At 42.1% G+C, this 26,290-nt stretch overlaps 1 protein-coding gene across 1 annotated transcript in view; it reads left to right on the top strand.

The window, feature by feature from the left end:
• The window catches only part of sorl1 (sortilin-related receptor, L(DLR class) A repeats containing), an 83,334-nt gene that overhangs the window by 42,077 nt on the left and 14,967 nt on the right, over positions 1-26,290 (top strand). The window contains exons 9-31 of the mRNA XM_080427987.1: positions 2,691-2,883; positions 3,689-3,806; positions 9,486-9,559; positions 10,551-10,639; positions 12,244-12,422; positions 12,639-12,825; positions 13,136-13,264; positions 16,305-16,390; positions 16,565-16,737; positions 16,837-16,968; positions 17,357-17,448; positions 18,358-18,604; positions 19,067-19,205; positions 19,698-19,871; positions 20,947-21,060; positions 21,461-21,583; positions 22,285-22,404; positions 22,923-23,048; positions 24,245-24,355; positions 24,672-24,803; positions 25,158-25,295; positions 25,536-25,670; positions 25,853-26,005. Coding sequence (XP_080284113.1) covers positions 2,691-2,883; positions 3,689-3,806; positions 9,486-9,559; positions 10,551-10,639; positions 12,244-12,422; positions 12,639-12,825; positions 13,136-13,264; positions 16,305-16,390; positions 16,565-16,737; positions 16,837-16,968; positions 17,357-17,448; positions 18,358-18,604; positions 19,067-19,205; positions 19,698-19,871; positions 20,947-21,060; positions 21,461-21,583; positions 22,285-22,404; positions 22,923-23,048; positions 24,245-24,355; positions 24,672-24,803; positions 25,158-25,295; positions 25,536-25,670; positions 25,853-26,005 — 3,164 coding nt within the window. The remainder of the gene's footprint in view (positions 1-2,690; positions 2,884-3,688; positions 3,807-9,485; positions 9,560-10,550; positions 10,640-12,243; positions 12,423-12,638; positions 12,826-13,135; positions 13,265-16,304; positions 16,391-16,564; positions 16,738-16,836; positions 16,969-17,356; positions 17,449-18,357; positions 18,605-19,066; positions 19,206-19,697; positions 19,872-20,946; positions 21,061-21,460; positions 21,584-22,284; positions 22,405-22,922; positions 23,049-24,244; positions 24,356-24,671; positions 24,804-25,157; positions 25,296-25,535; positions 25,671-25,852; positions 26,006-26,290) is intronic.

The following is a 26,290-nucleotide window of genomic DNA, read 5'->3' as shown; positions in this document are numbered from 1 at the left end:
TAGACATGGATATTGTAGAATTATGTGTAGAGCTGCTTGTTTGTGGAAGCAACTAAGAAGGAGAGGGTGCATTAAAGACACAATTAGAATCACCATGAATACATTATACAAAGGAAAAGCCATTAGATATGAAATGTGGGGTTTGATTTAGTTTGATTGGGCACTATAGCAGTGACAAAATGAGCACATTTATATGCACAATAACTGGGAATAAACAGGTTATGACAATAATTTGATTGACGTGTTTACATCCGCTCTTAGTTATTTGATGAAAAAAAATGGTTTACATGACTCAGTCAGTAGTTTGACTGGTAGGAGACACAAAGGAGACTCTTTGTGTCTCCTACTGGAACCGCTGCCGGTCATCAAATTATTGGCTTGGGAATGCAACAAAAAATATATACATATCGATGAATTCAAGTCTCCAGGGGTGGCTAATCGATAGAAAAAAGTCATTTTGGGGGTGAAGAGTAGGGGTTTCAAATTTTGTCCAATAGAGTGTAATGATTACTCTCGAAATATTGAGCTTTCACTTTTTAACAATCTGCTTTTAGTTTTTACCAAAGAATATCACAATCTATTTTCTTCACAGAATATTTATCTCCAGTATGATCGATCCCCTAATGGTTGCTAATCACAGAGGGTTTCACTGTGCTTCCGAGAAAGAAAAAAAAATCTCATCGCGAACTCCCGTTCGCTTTTATACGCCTTTGAAAATAACATGTCTCGGCCAAAAATACATAGTAAAAAAAAGTACACAGGAGCCGAGATACAGGATTTTTAAGTAATAATTTAACTAGGAAGTGAATGGAGCAGTACATCTTCTAATCGCATTATCTCTGGTTCTGTGTGAAGAAAAAAATAACAGAAAAAAAAACAAACTAAAAGTCGTTCTTGGCAGCCAGGGCGTTATGACGATGTCTCTTCATAAGTCGTTCTTGGCAGTGAGAGAGTTAAATGACCACTTGAATCATCTAATGGCTGCCTAAACCAGACTTTCAGTTTATTAGTGTGCAGGTAAACAGTATTGGTGTTAGACAGATGGAAGTCTAGTATGTGGCTCCAAGGCCTTAACCGTCTCGCAGCTGAAGGTTACTGGACATGTATGGACTGCTCATTGTAGCAGACATTTGTAAAGTACACTTGGAGCCTTTATTTAAAATAGACTCAAGAATGAAACAGTTCAGAGCAAGTGTGGGCGCTCACCGTCATCCTTATCATCTTATCTGAGTCAGAACTATGAGGTCCATGCAAAGAATGTACCGTACTATGACTCATGGTGCAGAGACGACATCAGCTGAAAATGGTCAAACTTGAACAAAATACAAATGCAAAGTTTTATTCATAGATTTATAAGCTCACAATGCATCGCGGTGGAATGTATTGTGAGCTTGTACTGTAGATAAGCAATTTTTGCCACACGACACCTTTGTATGACGGTGTATAATAAATAAGCCTTAAGTGCAATTGTTATCACAGCACTGCCAACAAACTACATGTACTTGAGTCACATATCATGTAATATAACTTTACAGAACATACATGCAGACATTAGATGTATGCAGACAGGTACTTATGGTTCACGTGCTTGGAACACAGATAGTTCAGTTTCATTGAATCGTCCAGGCAAACTATCTAAACCATATACTATAACATGAGTTGTGTGTTTAGAATGACTGGCCTATGTCCACTTTTAATAAGAGGATAGGACATCCATTAATCCTACTACTCCCATTTTCGCTTCCTTGACTTACTACTTTTACTCTTCCTCCTCTCACTACCCCTTCTCTTCTTCTACTCATCATGTGAGCAGAGGAACCAATTATTCAATCGTTTCCCCCCAGTGATAATGAGCCCTGGTATCCTGGCAACTCAGTGTTTTTTCCACACGTGCACACACCTCGTGATGACACACCAGGTGTCTACCTGACTGGTCTCTGCAAGATAACATTAACTCTTTATCTGCAAGCAGTCAAGTAAACACGATGCAGGGAGGATGCTAGGATTAGCATCACTATATAAATAAGAAAACCGATATAAATAAAATGCATGTACGGTACAATTTCCGAGGTCCATTAGGGTTTGTGTCTGTCATTTTGGATCCAAGAAGACCTCTCCTGCGATGAATGTGATGGTGCAAATATAACTTCCATTGAGAGGCCATGATTAAAAGGCTTTGATTCTTAATTCCTACAGTATCAATGGTGAAAGACTTGTATCCAGTGCGGTGTTATCTCAACTCTGCCCCGATTTAGGGTGGTGATCCATGGTGCAAATGAAGCAGGACTGCCATAAAATGGAACCATCTATATAAAAAGAAGTGATGATTGTTTTTGACTGTGATTGCTACACATTAATGATAGAATTGATGAGCTGCTGTCCTCTGTTCTGAACTGATGCCCATAATAGAAGACCAGAAGTCATCTGTAACTTGTAATAACAAGTGGATGAGAATTGACGGATGAAAAGTGACTACATGGACAGTCAATGTTTCCCAACACCTCTATTTTAAAAGAGGAGCTTTGACTGGTGTCTGTGTTGTCATCCGTCTGTGTGTTCTGCCATGTAATTTGGCACCAATGTAAGACCTATAATAACAGTGTTGATGATCGACGTCGATGATCACCGCAACGTGTCGCTGTCGTCTGTCTGGCTGTCTGACTGACTGACTGTCTGTCTGTGTGCTCCAGGTACTTTGCCAATGAGCCCTTTGCAGACTTTCATCGCGTGGAGGGTCTGCGGGGGGTCTTCATCGCCACGCTCATCAATGGCTCGGCCAGCGAGGACAACATGCGCTCTGTCATCACCTTTGACAAGGGAGGAACATGGGAGCTGCTTCAACCTCCAACTGCTGACAGCCTGGGAGGAACCGTGGACTGTCAGGTTAGATGACTGACTGGCTGCTTCATATACTTACTGACTGACTGACTGACTGCTTCATATACTGACTGACTGACTGCTTCATATACTTACTGACTGACTGACTGACTGCTTCATATACTTACTGACTGACTGACTGACTCACTGACTGCTTCATATACTTACTGACTGACTGACTGACTCACTGACTGCTTCATATACTGACTGACTGACTGCTTCATATACTTACTGACTGACTGACTGACTGCTTCATATACTTACTGACTGACTGACTCACTGACTGACTGCTTCATATACTGACTGACTGACTGACTGACTGACTGCTTCATATACTTACTTACTGACTGACTTACTTCTTGACTGACTGACTGACTGACTGACTGACTGACTCACTGACTGCTTCATTGACTTACTGACTGACTGACTTCTTTACTTACTGACTGACTGGCTGACTGGCTGCTTTACTGACTGGCTGACTGACTGTGTTCACACAGCGATTAACTGTGACCCCCTTTTTCTGAGACATGCAATTCACTTTTTTATATGCACTCAAAAAGTGCTATCAGCAAAAACCTTCATCCAAATGCCAAGAGTTGAAAATATATAAACTCTCTGTGACAAGATAAAAACTCCAGACATGATATCACAGCGCAGAATAGACGCCTCGTCACGTTGCTGGGATTTCATTATAGCGTAAATAGGCAGTGCTCCCATTGAAAACGATCCAAAACATACACTGTGCCCAGGTAACACGCCTCATACTGAATGGGACTTGTAAAACCGTTTCCTCTCCTCTTGTCTCTTCCAGCTCTCTAAGGGATGTTCTCTCCACCTGGCCCAGCGTTGGAGCCAGCTATTGAACATTCAGCTCAGAAGGATGTCCATTCTGTCCAAAGAGTCATCCCCTGGACTCATCATGGCTACTGGTAAAGACATCCATCAGTAACCAAAACCAACCATAATGCATCTGAACTATGCTTGTTTTGATTTTCATTTTTATTCCTAACAAGGCCAAATCATTGTACTTTAAAGTACTTTAAAGTACTTTAAGTCCATTTCACTGCAGGATTCAGCTTCTGTGAAAGATAATTGTCAAAAATGTCATCTTCCATGATAGCACAGACCTGCAGATGACAGGAAAGCCTTCAGGTAGTCAGATTATCTGTACAGTTATGAGAAGTAATTTACAGCAAATAAGATTAACCCTTGGACCATAAATTGACCAATAATGTTGCACTGTCCTGTACTACTTGGATAGTAGAACTACTAAAATAGTGCGTCTGTGTGTACTGTAGCTTGTCCCTCTTTATGTATTGTGTCTCTTAGTGAGTGTGTTTGGATGGTAGCTTTACTCAAGCATTGTTTTTCTGTGTTTCTCACAAACTGTCTGTGGTGTTGTGTGGATTAGGCTTGGGTGATCCTTTCTACTTTCATATCATGATTCATGGCCATTCAAATTGCTGATGCATGAGAAGATTGCTGGGGGTGATGGGGCGGTGGGAGTAGGAGGGGTAGAGGGTAGTCTCGCGTAGCCAGACAACTATACTCCACAATCTCCGAATGCTATATAGAGTCTGGAACTACACCTCCCGAAATCCGAGAGAGGAAACTGGCACTAGTATGGATGCTAGCTCTATTAAAGCTGTCTGTCTGTTTGAAGCTTGTCCCCGTCTGTTGATCTCTTCACGGTTGGCAGAGAGCATTGATTTGCTGACTCCTTGCTGTGTTGGAGAAAGACTGCAGAGTCACTCTCCTATCTGCCGTCACAAACTACAAAGCCACATCTCTCGCATCTCACCACTACTCTCACACCTCTACTCCCAGAGACACAGATTATCTCCCATGTTAGCAACCTCTGTTCTCCTGTCTAGTTATCTTGCAATGCATGTCACAATATTGAAATCAGTCCGCTTGCGCGTGTGTGTGTGTGTGCGTGCGTGTGTGTGTGTGTGTGGGCGGGCGGCCGCGTGCGGGCGTGTGCACACGTGCGTGTTGGCTAGATAACTTGAGAACAGATGAGTAGATTTTCATGAAACGTGGTGGGAATGGTGAGTAGTCTTCCGACTTTTGGGTCAGAAACATCAAGGGGCAACATCTCAGTTTCTGGCTCTTAGCTAAATAACTTGAGAATAGATGGTTGTATGTCCCTAAAACACCCTTGACAATGCTCCACAGGTCCTAGACTCTTCTCCATCCTGGCTCCCAAACTGTGGAATAAACTCCCCTTTGCAGTCAGAACTGCAGACTCACTCCCAATTTTCTGCCGTAGTCTGAAGTCTATGCTTAATGTTTCATGTAAAGTACATTGAATCGACATGTGCTATAAAAGCAAACATGCCTTGCCTTGCCTTGTAGACTCACCTCTTCAGACTCTACTTCACCCCACTTCCCTCTCCTTGTATGCCTTCTTGATGCTAGTTAACTATAACAATATATCTTGGTTACCTGTTCTCATGTTTTGTTTCTTAGATTAGTTTTTTCTCAACCACAAAAGGAATGTGATTTATATAGCATGCTGTTTAGACAGATGCTAGGTTCATTGTTTACCTGGTATCCAAGCTTCTTCGAGGCACTCTACTTACAGTATTATTTACCTTATTTATTGACTAGAGCTCATGCTTACTCTGCTTATTTAGATTTTGCACTTTGTAAGGCGCTCTAGATAAATGTGTCTGCTAAATGCCTAAATGGTAAATTGTATTTTCATGAAATGGCATAGGCTGCCCTGACGAGATGATTAACTTTTGTGTTAAAGTTCAAAAGTCAAGGTCACAATCGAGACATATTAAACTAGGTTTGTTTATTGATTTTATAATATTATTCCAGCAAAGCTGCATGACAAACTCCTAAAGCTGTTAGTCAACAGGTCCATGTGTAACTGGATCTTTGACCTTTTTGACAAATACTGTAGATCAAAAGTTGTTAGAGAGGCTGGTTGTGTGTCTCAGCTTACCATCCCATGCGCAGGCTATTGGATCAATGGGATCTACCTGTTGCCTTGTGTGTCGCGCACCGCGAGCCAAGAGAGAGAGGCAGTGCTGAAGAGAGTTTCTGTTATTGCATAGTCTATTTCTCACCTCAAATGTTTTCAGATACATATTTTAGTGTACTGTTTTTAAGTTTAAAACGAGAATGTTTGTAATGCACCGTCCGTCCGTCATCTTGAATTGGATTCAGAACCGAGTAGCAGCCAAACAGTGTCTCCATAATGATATGAGCTGCAGGTGAATGAAATCATTTTTCATGATTATTCATCAGGGCTTATATGTTTTTGTTAGACGGAAGTGATTGGGATTGGACTTTTAGGGACTTGACATACAAATATACAGAACATGAATACAATTATTTCTCCATTTTGACCACCATTTGAGCCATATTGTGAAGAAAGCCCATCAATCATTGTTCTTTCTGCAACAACTCGTATCAAAATCAGGGATGTGTGACTTTTACAGAACTGTGATAGAGAGAGTTCTGGCGTTTTCTATCACAGTGTGGTATGAAAACAGGAAGGAGCTTAATAATAGGGAAAAGGTTAGTTTTAATACCAACTGCTTGTTTCAGTAGCAACACATATTCTGAGGCAGTGAGGCACTTAAAGGAGTAGTTCACCCAAAAAAAATCTTATTTTCTATCAATTACACATCCCATGAAGCCTTGAATTCATGGAGAATTATTCGTTTTTGTCGCATTCCTGAGACAATAATTTGATGACCGGCGGAGACTCAAAGAGTCTCCATTGAGTCTCCTACTATAACCTGGTCATCAAATTTTTGGCTCAGGAATGCGAAAAAAAAATCTCCATGAATTCAAGGCTTCATGGTCATGGGGTGTGTAATTGGTAGAAAATAAGTCATTTGTTGGGTGAACTACTCCTTTAATTTCCCATCATCAGTTCAGACCATTAACTGAAGTTAAAGGGATTGTTGGCAACATTAAGCCTAAATTTGAAAAATATCTATATATATATATATTTTGCATTTTTTCCCCTCTATCAGCCACTATATAAGGATGCTGGGGTGTTTTCCTGCATTGAAACACAGTCCTCTTTCTGAAATCGTATTTTCCCTACTGTTTATGTTTGTCTCGGGCCGTAAATTAACGCACGCATGTGCGCATCCGTGCGCGTCCGTGTCCGTGTGAACTTTTTACTTACGGTTTTAAAACGCTCTCAAACTTCGTTTTTGAGGCACATAATTTACTTTTCAGATAGCGTTTGGATAGAATTTAGTTGTTTAACTTCATATATGTGGTCAATTTGTCATGAAAGAGCCTATTTAAAAATAAAAATTCAGAGAACCGGCAGGGGCGGGCAGTTCCGCGAATTGTATCCGAATAAAGCAACCTATATTCGGCATGGCCCGTTTAGAAGTCCCCTTAACTCTATGGAAGTCCTCCCTGCGTCACCCCCTGGTGGTCGGGGAAACGAACTGCTGGAGTTTTTTTCTTTGTTTATCTCTGAATCGCCTACAATCCCTTTAACTGTGTCTCCATTTTTTTAAATACGTTTGCTGCTGAGTATATGTATTGTTTGTTTTGTCTACCCCTCGCACACACAAAGATAAATTACAATTAATGTTTCATTGAAATGTTAATTTAATGATTGAATCTTGCGGGCAGGGTTTGCACCCCTCATTTAATTTAAACTTGTATTGTTTATTTTTTTACTTTAAAAAAAAATCCTTGTTGCTGTTCTTATACAGATCCTTCCACCTGTTTTATTTCTTGGATCACAAGAATACAGTTTGGCCCCTAAGGCTCTGATGCTTGTACTCCTTACTGTTGGTTTTTAGACCGCTTTTTATCTCCTGTCCTGTAAGGCCTACGATGATCAATCTTTGTGTATTGGTTACATCTAGGGAACTCGGTGTGTTGCATACCAAAAGTAGGTCACTGTGACCCTAAAAACCCCAATTTCAATATCACTGCTTTGTCCCGGGGGGACTATGGATTGCCCTGCATTACTCTGGCTTGTTTTAATGTTGCTGAACTAGGAACAAGTTTATTCCAGGCAAAAAGAACAGAGCGACCAAGGAACATCAGGGTGACAGTCACCTGATGAAGGCCACTGTTTCAGCACAGTCCTTCACCAGAGTGACAGTCACCCTGATAAAGGCTGTGTGTCGCAACACTGGCCTTCATCAGGGTGACTGTTACCCTGAGGAAGGCCATGTGTAGGGGTGTTTTTGACTTTTTGTCAAGTGTTAGTCGTAACAATAAAGCCATTTTTATCGACAAGAATGCCGTATCACAATTTATCTTGTGCATCAACTTCATTGCCTTTAAGCCAAATAGCACCTTGTTTGGATTTTTGACACGCTCCTCTCTCTGTGTATTCTAAGTTTATTCCAGGGTTGTACACTTGTTGTAAGTCATTGTGGATAAAAGCTTCAGATAAAAACCCAACCAGATGCCAGAACAAGTGGTGGGCGCCAATTGCTTTGTGATCATTTTCACATACTGTAGATGTGCTAATTACTGTTACATACTTGCGTTTTTGGCTTTGAAAGCACACAAGAATGTGGCTGCGTGAATAGACTGGGAGTCTGGGACAAGTAACGGTCACATAGTCTTGAAAATCTATGTGTTTTTGTGTTAGTTTTATTTAACTTGCGTTTTGGGCCGTTACGTGGCCCTCACACCTACGCTGCACCGCCGATCCGACTGATATGTCCATATATGGAGATCTCTGTATCTGGCAATCCTTGTCCCTTTTATATCTGTCAGTCCTTGTCCATTTTATGCCCATATATTGGGATCCCTGATGCCCATTATACTGTATGGCCATGCCTTTTGTGCCCATAATGGAGTTGACTGATTTGTTTGCGCCTGATGCCATGACGACACATTGAGGTTAGACAACACAGTCCATTTATGTCCGTAGCTGCATTGGAAAACTGTATATGGTTATGGCTGATACATGGTGACATGAGCCTGACGTCAGAGGTCCGCCCGCCGGCCCTCCCTTAAGCCAATTTTAATATAGGATTATAATATAGCATAAAGACAGATAGAGATACAGGTTATGAGCTGGATTCAAACACAGCAGGTAGGCTGTCTGAATATCTAGGTTATAGATGACTAACAGGCCATTCTTCACTTGAGAGCAAGAGAACTTGTTTATTCCTCCACTCAAGCTGGCAGTAGCTGACAGCATCAAATTAGCTAAATGTTGTGTTTGGAAAGATGTTTTATTCTGTTGTTTTGCTGTCTTGCTGTGAGCTGATGTTAAATGAGAAAAGGATTAGCTGCCTTTTAAACCGACAATGTCTAATTCATATTAGAAGCATCATTAAACCTGCTTGATAGAACGCCAATAAACACTGCTCTCTCATGTTACCCTCCATTCATTTCATTCAGTCACCTTGAAATGATTTTTGCTTGACTGGCACTGTGGTATGACATTTTTTTTCAAAGTTAAAGATGTAACATTACTCGTTTATAGATCAGAATCACAATGGCTTTAGTCGAGTATGCATGTACAAAATAAAATGTTATGTAATGTATGGATAATAGAGATGTGGATGGTAGGATGGATGGGTAAATGAATGGTGTTATTGTGTGACTTCATAATCTTCAGATCAGCTGACTGTGTTCTGTCCTTACAGGGTCGGTTGGCAGGAACCTGGCCAATAAGCCCAACGTGTATGTATCAAGCAGTGCTGGGGCACGGTGGAGAGAGGTCAGTCTATAAGCTACTCTACACCTTGGTTTATCAATGCCTGTTTATAGCACAGTGCTATTTCAGCATGAAAAACACAATTCAATCATATTTCAGTGTGTAAAAAAATCACTGGATACAGAAAGCGATTTTGTCCTCTCCAGTGAGACGGAGATGTTCTGTGAGTGGTGCAAGAATGTAAAGAACTCTTAAAGTGATAATTTGTGTGTTTTATTTTTGAAAGATATCAAGAAATGGTCATTGGTAACGATCAAATACTTTCTGGGAGAGAAATCCACCTCTATACACTGTTCATACCCTATGAATGCATGTTTATACTGCATTGTAATACCATGAACTCTGCCCGAGTTTATTTTCATCTCTGTGTTTTCAAAACAAAGTAATTCATGAAGATATCCACAATGGCATTGCTCAAATGTTGTTGGGGGAACTATCACTTTAAGTAGTCTGCCATGTTTGTTTGAAGGGAAGAAAGCTGGTTTTGGCATCAGAAAGTAGAAACTAGACTCATGATAAACCAGACCAAATATAAACTCTGTTATTGGAAGAATAACAGAGAATACAATACAAAACACTACATGTGAACATTTTTATTCAACTTATTGTCTCTTCCAGGCCTAAGGCATGGCCGAGACTATGTTTTGCACCCTGTCCGTCCGTCCGCTCGTCCGTGAGCCCGCCCGTCCATCTGCGAGCAGCTAATCTCCGGCACCGTTGACCCGATTACTCCCACATATTTTGTCCAAACATTGCACAAATCGGTACACATTATCTTTATAGTCATGTGATCAAGACGGATCTGTCCGATTTTTCATATTCCATCCTGATTGGCGACTTCCAAACATTGCTGGCCCACAATAACCACCTGACCTGTGCTCCGAGGAGCACTTTTTCTAGTTGACTTACTATGATTATTTCCATTAGGGTAAACTGACTGAATTGTACTGTACTGTGTGGAACTGATGATGCTTCTCTGCTTGCTGTTCCCTAGGCCTTGGCGGGACCTCATTTCTACACATGGGGAGACCATGGTGGCATCCTGATGGCCATTGTTCAGGGAGGTTCAAGCACACATCTCAAGTAAGACCTCTTGTCTCCCTTTGCTGAATCACAGCCTCTTTCAAACAGTATAGTTTACCCTTGTCTTAATTCAAGAGGCATATCAGTTACAATTCCTCTTCCTTGTTCTTATACAAAATTAGCTGCTTAACTGATAACAGGAACATTGGCCTCTGGTAAGATGGGTGAACTGGGAGATAAAGCATATCAACACATGAGCTATGTCTCATTAGCAAGGACACTTCTTAGCGAGGTAGCATTTATAGGAAGTAGGATGATGCTTAGAGTCATTACAGTAGGAAGCATAGGACACATCCTAGTTAGGTTCCTTGATGATTTGGAGAAATTCCAAGGAAACATAAAGTGGTTCCTTGCCAGTGAAGGCCAGCAACCCTTAAATCTAGTTAGTTTTATAAAAATACAGACTCTAAATGCATATTGATATACTGTATATATAAAATAACATTACAGTTTTATTTTGTCTGTTGATTTTGTTAATTGGAGTCAGTCCGTTGTGAGCGGCTTGATTGGTGTGAGTACACTGCTGGTACATAAGAAGCCTCCTTGCTAATGAGGCAGCATCATTGACTGTGTAGTAGGACATCTGTTGGCATAGCTTGGAGGGAAGATTTAACGTAAAGATTTGGCTCTTGGTGACAAGTTTCAGATTTTTGGTATCGTGTTGGGCATAAGGTTTTCAAAAACCATTGAAAACGAGTTGGGCTTGCCCCCTAGTGGTCCGTTTGCAATAACCCCAATATTAGATAGGTATAGGTATGGTCGAAACCTCAAATAAATGATTACTATTGGGCATGCTAAAAAGCATACTAAAGATTTTGGAAAATGTAATTTCAAGATGGCGTACCAAGTGATGTCCTATCGCTGGGAGGGAATATGTCAAAAATAACATTTTGGATTTGGCAATAAACATTTCAACCTTGACCTATCTAATATTGTAGTTATTGCAAACAGACCACTAGGGGGCGAGCCCAACTCGTTTGCGATGGTTTTAGAAAACCATACCTAACACCGTACCAAAAATCTGAAACTACCAAGAGCCAAATCTTGATGATTTTTGACGAGTTCCCTCCCAGCTAGCAGGAGTGTTAGAGCTGTACCTACAGTCAGTTTTTTGGTTGGAAAATCCTGGTCTTATCTGATCTGGTTGTCAGACTGAGATTAGGTTTGACACAGGTCACACAACTCCAACGATGTGCAATGTCGCACATCAAGCCAATCAGAGCCTCACTAAATGGCAGCATTAGCTTAGAAAGTGTTAGTGAGAAAGTATACTGGGACATTAAGTGACACAAAACAAGAGCTCCCCAGTAACCCAACACCACCGTGCATCCCTTCAACCAGGAAGTGGACTGGCTTGTTGTTTTTTTGTGGCGGTGAGTTTGGTGTGGACTCCTAAGGAATACGAACTCCTATGGAATACTAAATGAGGACAAAGATAGAAAACAGAAAAATGTACTGTAGGGACATTTTGGGGGGGGAGAAAAATACATTTATTGAATAAATGTATGAAAAGATATCTTGAACTGAAGATTTAAACCACACCATGGGACATGTGGACAGGGATTTTAAAAACATTTCTACAGCTGAATGTGTGTCTGTTTCAGGTTCAGCACCAATGAGGGAGAGACGTGGACAAACTTCCAGTTCTCTGAGCGGGACGTGTACATCTATCAGCTGCTGACGGAGCCCGGAGAGAAGAGCACAGTCTTCACCATCTTTGGTTCATACGCTGACCAGAGACACAGCTGGCTTATCCTGCAGGTCAACGCCTCTGATGTACTGGGTGTGTATTACACATCTCTCCCCTCGTCTCCTCTCGTCTCTCGTCTCTCGTCTCTCCTCTGGCCTCTCCTCTCCTCTCCTCTCCTCTCCTCTCCTCTCCTCTCCTCTCCTCTCCTCTCCTCTCCTCTCCTCTCCTCTCCTCTCCTCTCCTCTCCTCTCCTCTCCTCTCCTCTCCTCTCCTCTCCTCTCCTTCATGTGTCTGTCTTGTCATTCCCAGGTGTGCCCTGTCTGGAGGCTGACTACAAGCGCTGGTCTCCATCTGACGAGCGTGGCAGTGACTGTCTTCTGGGTAGAGAGATGGTGTTCAAGAGACGGACTCCCCATGCCACCTGTTTCAATGGAGAAGACTTTGACCGTCCCATAACGGTGTCTAACTGCTCCTGCACACGTCAGGACTATGAATGGTACAGCAGCAGCTGATACATAATGTACACAAGCCAAGTCCACTTATATTGCGATAGCACATTACGCACACACACGCACGCATGCATGGACACACCTTTGATGTGTAAGCAGACAACACAAATAGGTTTAAAAACAAGCAAATTATTCATATGAGTTCGTACTGTATAGTAGAAGAGTTTTACAGTAGGTAAATTCTTTTTAAAAGCCTCTGCCTTTCAGTTTTTAAGTATATAAGTCGTTTTGACCCGCATATACATACAGTAATGGTGCATATGTTCATAAATGTCCTCTCCTCTCTTCTCCTCTCAGTGACTATGGCTTCAAGCTGAGTGAAGATCTGTCCCTGCAGGTGTGTGCACCTGACCCAGAGTTCTCAGGGAACCTCTACGCTCCTCCAGTGCCATGTCCTGTGGGCACCATGTACAGACGGAGCAAGGGGTGAGCTGCTGGGTGGATTAGGGGTGTGTGTGTGTGTGTGTGTGTGTGTGTGATTGTATGTGTGCTTGTGTGTATTAGCATAATGTCAATATCTGCACCGGACATGATACTCTTCTAACATAGTAGAGGCCTGTATGAGACGTCCACAGCAATATTGTCATTCGGACAGAATCAGAAATCAGAACTTTATTGTCGCATCACAGTGTAAAAAGTGGGAAGAGGGGAGCAGGGGGGCAAGGGAAAGTTAAAGAAAATATGTCAAGGAGAGGCATAAATTAAATATCTATATACACATATGACCAGCAGATACAGTATGTACAGTACATGAGGTTAGACATAAGGTGCGAGGTGGCGAACACATTCAGTAGGTCCACATTAGCAGCAGGTATGTACATGAGATTTAGACATACTGTAAGGTCAGGTTCACATAGGATGGTAGACCACATGGGTCGATTTCACTTTCACAGGTTCAAATCTGCATGGTAGATCCACAAAGAAAAGCCAAAAAAAAGTCCATGGCCAGACTGGTGACAGGCGGTGGTCAGACCTTGTTGAGCAGTCTGATGGTAGCCGTGTGGAAGCTGTTCAGAAACCCGGTGGTCTTGCCCTTGATACTATATGGTAGGCCTCTTTGTCTGGCCACGTCGTTTAAGGGGTGTGAACAGATTATGACTTGTTTGGTGCATGTCTTTGATGGTGCATATCTTTGATATAGTGCTCTTTGACTACAATTACCCAAATACCAACAAACCCAAATAGAAACAGAACGATGAGAGAGACAGGATTGACACTGATCTGTAATATAACAAGACCAGGAGACCTGGTTCTGCCAGACCCAGACTTCACATGACGTGTCAGCCTGTGTCTATGCCCATGTATGGACGAAAGGGGGACAGACTTTTATGGCTGGGGCCTAAGGACAAAGTGACCAAAACCAGTTTTTTGCCCATGTATGGAGAAAACGGGTACAAAACATGCCCATGTATGGACGAAAGGGGGACAGACTTTTATGGCTGGGGCCTAAGGACAAAGTGACCATGCCCATGTATGGACGAAACAGGTACAAAGCCTCATGTAAGCCAGACCCCCTGGGTCCGGCAAATAGATGCCAATTTTGATGACTTGTTGGTAACAACATTTTGGAATTATGTTGTCCTTTACAAGATAGTCAATTAGGCTGTCCATAATTAACTGACAGCCCATACTGCTCATGTCTTCCTTAATTTTCATGAACCGATTATTTGACAAAGGTCTCAATCATTCAAAAATGTTATGTTTATTCATATGCTTGCTCACAGATGTAGATGTAGTGCTAAAAAGTTAAAAAAACGCCAAATGGTGTAAAATCTTGTCAGTTGGAAATGGGCGTCATCCAAGGAGTCCACAGTTATAGTCCAAATTGTGAAGCGGCCTGTTATAGTACCACCATGAGGCAGATTTGGGTTGGAGGGTTTTTATGGCCTGTTTCACACCGATCGGTCCAGTGTTGGCCGAGATATTCTGCTCACAGACAGACACAGACAGACTCACAGGAAGGAAAACATAGTCTTCGCCTCCCGGCCTGGTGAGCACAAAGAGACAGTCCCGTGTAAATGTGGAAGGAGTGCTGTTGACTGTTGAGCCTAAATATTTGTAATATATCATTGGAATGCGTAAGAGGATGAGTTTTAGAGGCTATTAAAAAAGAGCACATCGGTATCACCTTTGCAACGTTTGGAGGTCTTAACAGTCATGTAAATCACAATCATTGTATTACTCCTTAATGTACTCAGTGGTCATTGCTCTCTAAATCCTCATATATGGCATCTGGCCAGGTGGCCTGGCTGGGTGAGAGACTCCCGGTCTGAATTGTTGTCCCATTCCTATTCCTGTAAAATCCTGAGCAGCCTCACAAAATGTCACTTGCACAATGTACATAGACAAGTAAAATTGATGTATGTATGCCCTCTGCTTCTTGCACATTTCCCACTGCTGCTGAATATTTACTGTAGCTATGATAACCTAGGTTATCATTACATTACATTACATTACAGTCATTTAGCAGACGCTTTTATCCAAAGCGACTTACAATAAGTGTATTCAACATAGGTAGGGAACGAAAACTACTAATCACCAGAAGTCTTTAGTGCATTTTCTGCAAAAACAAGCAACCAAGAGTATACCTAGCGCTAAGGTAAAAGTGCAATATCATACCTGCCGTCCTACCGCCTACAACTTTATTTCTGTCTTATCTATATATTTTACTCTTACTTTTATTCAATGTTTTAACTTAATTACATCCAGTATTATTACTTTTTGTAATTCTTATTATCTTGTTGTATTGTTGTGTTAGCACAGTCTCTGCGGAACATGTCTCAACAACATTTTTCTGTTTGTACCTGTATGAGTAAGAGACAAATACATCCCTCTTGATTCCCTGTCTGCAAATACAATCCTGTTCACAATCACACACATCTGTTCCTATACAGACAGTAAAGAAGCAGAATATGTCTCTGTGTGTGTCTCTCTCTGTACACATCTGTTTACAGCTTGTGTTACTTTGTGATGCTGTAAAGCAGCCTTGGCTCTGATTTGTGTATTTGCTCGGTCTAAAATACCTGAGCAATGGAGCTGTTTGATTGGAGGAGGGTCTAATGTGAATCTGAAGCTGAATGTGCTTCAAGAGATTTCTGGTAAAAGACCGTCTATGCCCTTCTGAAAACACTGAGACCAGAAGTCTGCTGAAAGAGTGTGATGTTTGGTACTTTCCATGGATACGAGATATGGCAGGATCTGCTTTGTGATTATACTAATATGCATGGCAAGCAGCTTAATTTGTGTTTCTGTAAAGCACCCCAAATAATAGATTACTTTGATCCCTGCCCAAAACTCCTGCTGTCATCTGTTCGCTCCTACTGAGCCCTGTTATAGTTTCAGTAGCTCTTGCTGAGCCCAGTTATAATTTGCTTCTACTGACTGCTGCTGCAGTTTACTGCTACCAGCCCTGTTAGAGTTCGCTCCTACTGAGCCCTGTTACAGTCATCTTGTTTAATGTTTGCAGCTATAGGAAGGTCCCAGGAGACAGCTGCAGTGGTGGAGACGTGGAGGCCAGACTGGAGGGAGAGATGCTTCCTTGTCCTGTTGGAGGTAAGACTCATTTCTTCTCTTCATTTAGATTAGAGTTGTGCTTTTGCTGGTTCTGAACTTTGACCTAATGTCAGTATACTTTACGTATATTAGACTAACGCAATTTTCCTATTATAGTTTTACTTCTTCGTCTGTGTGAGAACATAACAGTATTTGTTTCCTGTGTTGTGTTAGAGAGTAATGAGTTCATCTTGTACGCGGTGAGGAACTCCATCCATCGCTATGACCTGGCCACAGGCAGCGATCAGGTGCTACCATTGGCTGGCCTCCGGGAGGCCGTGGCGCTTGACTTCGACTACGACAGGAACTGTCTCTACTGGGCCGACATATCACTGGACACCATACAGGTTGGTACACACAGAGTTGAACCCAGGATATTGTGCATGAGCTAGTTTGACATCCATGGTACCAGATGTGATGTTGCCTCGTCTTCCGTCTCTCTACAGCGTCTTTGTTTGAACGGCACCACAGGACAGGAGGTGGTAGTGAGGAAAGATCTGCAAAACGTGGAGGCGCTAACCTTTGACCCCATCAGCAGGCTGCTTTACTGGGTCGACGCTGGAGCCAAGAAGATAGAGGTACAGCATGAAGCTGTGTGTGTTTGTAATTAAGTATGTTGTGAATGCTATTTTGATGATTTGAAGGCAGCTTCAGGTTCATCACCACATTGACAGTAGGTAGCCGAGACCTTAATTCTTTGGGGGAAGTTCAGTTTCAGCTTTACTCTGCTGACGGCTGCTCAGATGGTCATGATGAGCAGCCATCAGGAGCTGTTAGGGGTTAAGTGTCTTGCTCACGGACACATAGACATGGGCGGGCCCGGAGGTCTCTGCCTACAGTAAATGGTACACAACTGGTTCAACAAACACCATTAGTGATCACTTCTCTCCTTGTTATAGGGATTAGTTGGCAAGTCACTCTTGGGGTGTCTTCATGTGTGGTTGATGCTGTCTTATGTGTCTTCAGGTTTCCAACCCTGACGGAGACCTGCGTCACACTCTGCTCAACTCCTCTGTACTGGAACATCCCCGAGCCCTGGTCCTACTGCCTGGAGAGAGGTAGTAGCATGCAAGCGCAATGCATTCAAATAAATGCTGAATTTAAAAGCAAATTATTTTTTCGTCTTTCTTAGTTTCCTTTGTAAATGTCCTTGTTACTCTTTCTGTCCACTTGTCTGGTGTTATGCTGGATTTATTATTCACCCTTCAGTTCCCATTGAGTGTGGTAAAGTCTGAAAGGCAGTAAGCAGAACCAGGTTAATACAGATTTCTGCTCAGGTTTTCAGTTTTTATTGCCACTTATTTCATGGCTTTGTTGAATAATCTATTCTGATTGGTCAATCATGGCATTCTGTGGTCTCTTATTTCTCATTAACAGGCCACTTCTCTGCCTCCATTTATGTTGCTATGGAATGAGAAGCTTGTTAACTAACACAATTATTTATTTTTTTAATCAATATTTGGTGTCAAAGTATTGATTTTGTTTGTAAGCAGCTGTGTAAAACGCAGCATAATATACAGTGAGGTGGTAATTATTTTAAAAATAAACAGGGCGAAGCATAGCACCGCACTGTTCATTATCATTATCTAACACCTTGGTTGAATCTCCTAGACCGTTTTAAAAGTATGCATATTTAACACCATCACAAGATACTGTACAGAAGACATCGACACAAAACTCCTCTGTACAGAGGACTGTACAGAGGACGGGTATCTTCAAACCCGAACAGCCACACTAAATGCTAATTTATGCTCAATCGGACGACTTCTTCGGCGGCTGGAAATATCAGATCTATAAGCTCGCGTTGTGAGCTTACAGATCGGCAATTTTTGGTCTACGACGCCATCATATGATACAATTGAAATTGGGCTTAATACAGCACATGTTTAAATGACTTTAACCATAATCCAATGCTTACCAGATATCAGAGTATTCCTGTACATGTAAATGTACATTGTCCTCTGTAGTCTTATGTTCTGGACGGACTGGGGCGATCGTGCGGCTGGTGTGTACCGCAGCTACATGGATGGCTCCAACATCTCCTGCATCGTGTCTGAGGGCGTGCGCTGGCCCAACGGCATCACAGCTGATGATCACTGGCTGTACTGGACAGAGGCTTACAGTGACCGCATCGAGAGGGCCGACTTCACCGGGGGTCAGAGGAGCGTGCTCATGGAGGGGTTGCCTCACCCGTACGCCATCGCTGTGTTCAAGGTGGGACCAGCATCATGCACTGATGTGAACTAACATACTGAACAGAGACTGTACTGCACAGAGACTGGATTTCAAACTGAAAAACTCAAAACTAGAAGGAAGACCGAAGAGACTGTAGGCAGAGTGTATTTAGACTGTATAGAGACTGTATTAGACACTCAGTAGAAACTGTATGGAGTCTGTAGAGAGATTGGATAGAAACTAAAATTATATGGAGACTATACTTATAGAGATTGGATTCTGACAAAAAACTGGAATGAAACTAGACTGTTAGATAAGGTATTCAGACTATACAGACTGGGTGGAGACTAAATGGACACTGTATAGAGACTGGATGGAGACTATATAGAGACTGTACTTCAACAGTAAATGGAGAGTGAGACTGTATTTAGACTGTATGTTAACAAAATGCATTTGGAATCAAATGGCATCTTACAAAGATCCAATTTTTGCTGTCTGCAGAATGACTTGTACTGGGATGACTGGTCTAGAATGGGGATCTTCAAAGCTCCCAAAGTTGGCTCACAGAACAATGAGCTGATTGTTGGCAGACTGACCGGCGTGATGGACCTCAAGATCTTCTATAAGGGAAAAACCAGAGGTGAGAGACCAATGACAACAATGAGAGACAGACAGACAGACAGAGGAAACAAGGCTGAGTAGAGACATTAAGCACTTGATCTTGTTGGGAGATAATAGAACTGTATTTAACTGCTTTAAATGTATTGAAGGAGCTGTGGTCAATACAGCACCTTAAATACAGAGAATAGTTCAAATGACTACATAGAATCTAAAATATCTAAAATAGCCTTCTACTACTTCTAGTCCTACTAAAACTACTTGAGACTTTTACTGCAGGGTTTGGATGACTACGCAGTCTGCTCAATTATTGGATTAATCGAAAAATATTATCTATAGAATAATCGATTAGAAATGAATTAATTGTCACAGCTTAGTGGGAGGGTACTATTTACCATTGTACTTTTGAGTTTGTGCTCTTCATTATGCACCTTTTGTTAAGACGGCTTAAAAGTCAAATTAAAGTCAAGTGACTTCATTTTGAAGCAAATTGAACGGACTTCTCATCCTCCAGGTCATAATGCCTGTGTGGACCAGCCCTGCAGCCTGCTCTGTCTGCCCCAGCCAGGGCACCGACACACCTGCGTGTGTCCAGACGGAACCCCCACCATCACCATGCCTAATGGAGAGCTGCAGTGTCAGTGTCCCACTGGATACCAGCGACATAATAACACCTGCATCAAGACCGGTGAGTCTCTCTCTCTCTCTCATATCTTATGAAGACGTTCAATTTCAAGGTGTTTATTGTCACATAACACTAATAAACAAAATACATATAGGTAATGTCAACATTGCTGTACAGTATAATGTATAATCAAATATCTGTATAATGGTACAGTATATGGCCTTCTGTTGACTAGACTTGAGTTATATCCTAAACCCTAACCTTACCTCTAATGCTAACCCTGAAATAGCTCCTTGTGCAATTGAGGACCAGGAAAGTGTCCTCTTTTAAGACTCCACATCTTTTAAATGTCCTCAAAAGGATAGCAATACAAGAAAACATGAATGGCCAGCCATGCAAATGATTGACTGCCTGAACGAAGTCTGACCTCTAATTTGTGGGAGGTAATGTTAATGTTTGATGGCAGCACAATTGATGGACTAAAGAGGTGGACCTAATGAAATGAATAATTAGCCCACCACAATAACACTGGCTTTTATTGCATCTTATATCAACATTTTATTATCAGTCTGTCAGTGTGTCCTACATGGTTCTCCAAATAAAGGCATGCAATTTTTGTTTGCTGGTTAGATATGGCTGTCATTACTTAGACTTGCACATTGTTGGGGATGTGTTCCTGACACACTCACACGAGGAGAGTCACATCCACAGTGATGGTTTAGAATCACACAACTTTTGTGTCGGCACTAAGCTGGAGATTTTGTAGCGCTGGTGTAGTTGTTTGGAGTGTGCCAGATTACTGGAGGCTTCAGTGTTATTGTTGGTCCTTGGGGACCGCCAGTTGTACTGCTGTTTTTTTGTTCTACCTTCTTCTGATGAAGGCATAGAGCCGAAACATGTCCTGATTGCCTTGTTGCCTCTTTTCAAATGAAACAAAACAAGTACCTGAGGGACAGAACGTGAGTGCTAGCACCAAGCATCGTTTTATTATTTCTCCAATCTGCCAGCAAAGTACCATGGACAGTTTTGAAGAGAAGTTTGCTGTGGAGAGTAGGAAGTACAAAGGACAGAAAGATGTCTTTGTACAGTATGTTCCCTGATGTTAGCTTAAATTATCTCCCTCTGTCTGTCCAATTAGAGCACAGCTGTTTGCCTAACCAGTATCGCTGCTCCAATGGTCGCTGTATCAGTAGCATCTGGAAGTGTGACAGCGACAATGACTGTGGAGACATGAGCGACGAACAGGAATGTCGTAAGTAAAAAAACGAAACGATTTCAACATTCAATATGATATATTACTGTAATAGGACATATATATATACATATATCACACATCTACTGTTGTCTCCTCTCAGCTATTCTCACTGTGTCTCAGTTAAACACAAGTTAACCATTTGAACCCTAGCATCCATATTCTGGGGGGAACATTCTGTGAGCTTGTAAATCGGCTGTTTTCGACCAAGGTATTTAGTGCCCTTTGGGAATCTGGTTAACTAAGCCCTAACTAGCCCTTGGGAATACAGTCAAAAGTATAGGGTTTAAGTGGTTAAACAAAACTGTGTGTGTGTGTGTGTGTGTGTGTGTGTGTGTGTGTGTGTGTGTGTGTGTGTGTGTGTGTGTGTGTGTGTGTGTGTGTGTGTTCGCTCCTGCAGCCACCACATCCTGTGACCCGTCCATTCAGTTCCGCTGTGTGTCATCTGGTTCATGCATCCCTCTGGCCTTCAAATGTGATCATGAGGATGACTGTGGTGATGACAGTGATGAAGGACACTGTGGTAAGTCTTGACAGCAGACTGCTGTGATCACACAAGTAGCCTAAATGCCTGCATTCAGCCATCAACATAGTCCAGACAGATCTGCAAGCTCAAATCGTGTTGCGAGCTTGTAGATGGGATATTTTCTACAAAGAGATGTGGTGCAGAGGGGAAAAAAGGAGACCCCGGGGGAATCCGATCCACTAAGTATAGGGATCAGGTGGTTAAAATACTGATTCCTGACATCATAGCTATTGCAAATTGTGGGGCCCAGTTTAGAATCCAGTTTAGACCCACTGGTTTCCAGTACAACATGTTGTACTGGGTTCCAGTATGTTCTCGTTCTTTTGTGTCAACACTGACTGTAGTGGGGGGCTGTGTATGTGTCGTTTTTTGTTTTCATTTCAAATTCATGTGAAAGTTTCGTTAAGGTAAGGGTCCGGTCTATAGAACAATTTTGGTTCGAATGTCAAGCACTCAGATTAAAAATTGGCCTCTAGGGGGTGTCGGCAGTCGCCAACCCCCCACCAGCCTTAGCAAAATATGTGAACTGTTATAACTTTTGATGGATTATCCGATCTGAACATGTGAAATATGTATGGATTCAGGATCAGGAGTAGCATTTGGTACTTCAAGCATATTACCCATAGAATCAATTTTATTTTCCAGTATTGGCGCATATTATCCACAAACATACTGTGTTGTATTTCTGTCTGTGTCAGAGTCTCACCAGTGTGGCCCAGAGGAGTTCCTGTGTGAGCGAGGCGTGTGCATACGGGAGTCCTGGCGCTGTGATGGAGACAATGATTGCAGGGATTGGTCAGACGAAGCCAACTGTACAGGTGATGAACAGGATGTTGCTGGCCATCTCTAACATGACATGTCATGACAAGACATACTGTAACATAACATAACATGCATCTACGTAGATGCATGTACAGTATGTCCATTAACGTGTTATTCAGAAGACTAATTACAGTGTACTGTAATTAGTCTTCTGAATAACATGTTAATGAAGAAGCAAGAGAGGAGATGGTTTTCGTGAACTCTTTTGAGAGAGAGAATAATATTTCTAATGACCACATATTGCCAAAGTATATCCATTGTTTTAAATAACTGACTATGTATTTATTTACTCATTATGTTTAATTTTAAGTTTATTAAGTCATCCTTTTTACCGTGAATGTTTGTGTGGGGTGGAAGGAAGGATTGTATATGAATATTTGTCCTATATATTTAAATATTCCAAAACGATAAACATATTGTTGAAAAAAAGAAAAAGAAAAAAATAATAAATTGTCCAGGCCTATTTGGTAACACACTCACCATCCTCACAAACACCCGCCATTTGTGTCCTTAGTGGGCCACCATACCTGTGAGTCCAGTAGCTTCCAGTGCCACACTGGTCACTGTATCCCCCAACGCTGGGTGTGTGATGGAGATGATGACTGTCAGGACGGTTCTGATGAAGACCCCAGACAGTGTGGTAAGTACACATGTTGAATGCGAGCACCACTTCAGTCAAAAAGAGGAACAGTACAATGAAACTAGCCGGGTGCACGGCTCCAAAAGTACATAAAAGGAGAATGATGCCAGCGCTCACGTTATGTACTGTAGTTGATTTTTTTATTTTATTTAGGAAGGCAACAGGACACAACAGAACACAAGGGCTGGCATCATTCCCCTTTTAAAGCAGTACGAGGCAGGTCCAAAGAAAACGATTTTTAGCAGCCTCTGCTGGTCATTACCGTCATTGCAGGTCTATTGCTGAGTCCTGCATTACCCAGAATTCCATTTGTTTTCACCGGAAGGCGGAAGCGTTTAAAAAAGCGTTCATTTAATTGTTTTATACTATCTACGGATCGTTTTTCTTAGCCAGTGGAGCTTTAGTTACCATGAGCTGTGCTTTCTTTTGCTGCTGTTTTTCCATCTTCAAATCCTATAATACCATAAAAACAGCGTGAGATTCCTTTTTGTTAATAGCGCGCTAGTTCCTGGCCAAACAGGAAACCGGCGCGTTTCCGTTTCTGTTTCCGGCCGGATTACGTCATTTTCACGGGAAGGGCGCCCCACCACCGTTTCAATAGAAAGCATGTTTATAAAAGGCTTTCGGGGGTGAAATTCATGGAGTGGGTGTTGTGAAACATTTGCCACTCACAAAAGATATACAATTTAACTTTAGTTTTTTTGAAAAAGTTACCTAGTATAGCTTTAAGAACACATGTTTACACGTTCACATACATACACACACGCACATACTGTACACATACATACATACGTACACACACACATACGTTCACACACACACACACACACACACACACACACACACACACACACACACACACACACACACACATATGTACACACACACACACACACACAGAAGGAGAGCGAGAGACCAACTATAGGAGTGAGAGAATAGGAAGGGCAATTACTTGCTTTTAAAAGATGACAGTTGTGTGTGCTGTACACAACACTCTGGTGCATTGAAGATAATCAGGAGAAAGTGACACATTATCATTAATATTATGTCGGCTCGGGTTGACCTAGTGTTCATCTGACATTAAACAGGTGCTGGTGAACCTGTACCACCCAAACTAATACCATCGTAATCGCCCATGTGGAAATTGTGTCCCATCATTGATTGTAACACTGTGTGCATTGTTGTGTTTGTTGCAGTGGGGGAGCGTTGCATGGGATTTCTCTGCCCCAACGGGACTTGTCTGCCGGCCACCGCCCACTGCAACAGCATACAGGACTGCCCAGGGGGCGCTGATGAGCAGAATTGCGGTAAGCGGTGCAGTGTTTGGGTCATCTGGATGTCCTGTTGGCACACAGGGAAATCAGCATTAGAAAGGATGATGATGAATGATGAAAATAACTGCAGAACATGGAAAACCCACGTATATTCAAAACAGACTTCAATGACCTTTGCATGCAGTGTGTGGCCATAATACAGTATGGAGAATACGCTGCTTACTGTATCCGTGAACTGAGACTGAAAACTTACATTGTTGAGATTCCCAAACTTGTGCATCTTGTTTTTGGTCAAGAATTTCTTGTCAAATGTGTGTGTGTGTGGGTGTGTGTGTGTGTTGTCCTCCAGATCCACTCTGCACACGCTATATGGAGTTTGTGTGTAAGAATCGTGCTCAGTGCTTGTTCCAGTCCCTGGTGTGCGATGGGACCAAGCACTGTGAGGATGGCTCCGATGAGGACCCCTCCTTCGCCGGCTGTGGTGGGCAGTCACACATTACATCACACTGAATGAACACATTATCACTTCAGTTGCAAATTTGGATAAAAGCTTCTGCTAAATGACTGTAATGTAATGTAATGTAATGTAATGTAATGTAATGTAGTGTAATGTAATGTAATGTAATTATACCTGAAGTACTGAGTAGCTCTCACTGCTAGAGGTATTAACTTTAACCTTAACCCAATTCTAACTCAAAGTCAAACCTAAAATAGCCCATGTAAAGTAGTAATAATGATTTCATTAGGGGGTTCCCTCTAGTATAAACACTCACGCACATGAAAAAGATTGCTGCATATTTCTTGTAAAACATGGAGATGCTGTCTGTGTTCTCAGCCACGCCGTCAGAGTTTGGTAAAGTGTGTGATGCCGATGCGTACACGTTCCAATGTGCAAACGGTGTGTGTGTGAGTCTGGAGTGGAAGTGCGATGGCATGGACGACTGTGGTGACTACTCTGACGAAGCCAACTGTGGTAAGACCCTCTCACATCCTGGTCAAATGATTGTTCATGCTCAAAATGAACCCCTGTTTTTTGTCTTTTTTCGTTTTTTTTTTGATCTATTTGTCCAAGTGGGCAAAATAAGCTTCGGCTTCAGCCCATACTGTACCTTTTCGGCCAAATAGTCATCTTGTTGACTAAGTTGTACTGTATGTTCAACTGTTTTGTTTGTGTGTGTGTGTGTGTGTGTGTGTGTGTGTGTGTGTGTTCCAGCCTCTCCCACTGAGGTTCCAGGTTGTTCCAGGTATTTCCAGTTCGAATGCAGGAATGGTCGTTGTGTTCCAACATGGTGGAAATGTGATGGAGAGAACGACTGTGGTGACTGGTCTGATGAAGCACAGTGCACAGGTACACACACACACACTAAAGCAAGTTCTCCAGTACTTTTATCTCAAGTACAAATTTGACAAGAGAAACTTTCACTTGTAGTTGAGTCATATTTGACCAGGAGTATCTATACTTTTAACTGAAGTACTGGGGTTGAGTACTTTGTCCACCTACATTCTGAAGCCGTGTTGTGACTCTTCCAGGAGGCGTCACCCCTCACACGGTGGCCCCGGGCCCCTCCACCTGCGCTGCTAACCGCTTCCACTGTGGCTCTGGAGCCTGCATCATCAACACATGGGTGTGTGACGGCTATGCCGACTGCCCTGATGGCAGTGATGAACTGGGCTGTCCTACTGGTACGTTTCCTTCACTTCTGTTCAGTTCAGTTCAAACTCCACAGTCCACTTAACACCAGTGCACAATGAACTCCCAAGCATTTGAATTGGGACCATGATGTAATGCTAATTAGCAATCAATAAGCTCTTAATAATCCCAGTGATATACATCTGTACTCACCACCAGCACCAGAATACATGGAGCAAAGCCATTCATTCCCCAGAAATATTTTCTGCTGAAAAGATTTAGCTTTCACTACTCAGTAAACTGCACTCAATTGTTTTTGGTTACTTGATATAAACAAA

Source organism: Gymnoscopelus braueri (assembly GCF_963280865.1).
Source record: "Gymnoscopelus braueri genome assembly, chromosome: 5".
NCBI lineage: Eukaryota > Metazoa > Chordata > Actinopteri > Myctophiformes > Myctophidae > Gymnoscopelus > Gymnoscopelus braueri.
The sequence above is the reverse complement of the archived record's forward strand: the minus strand, read 5'-3'. Positions and strand labels throughout refer to the sequence as shown.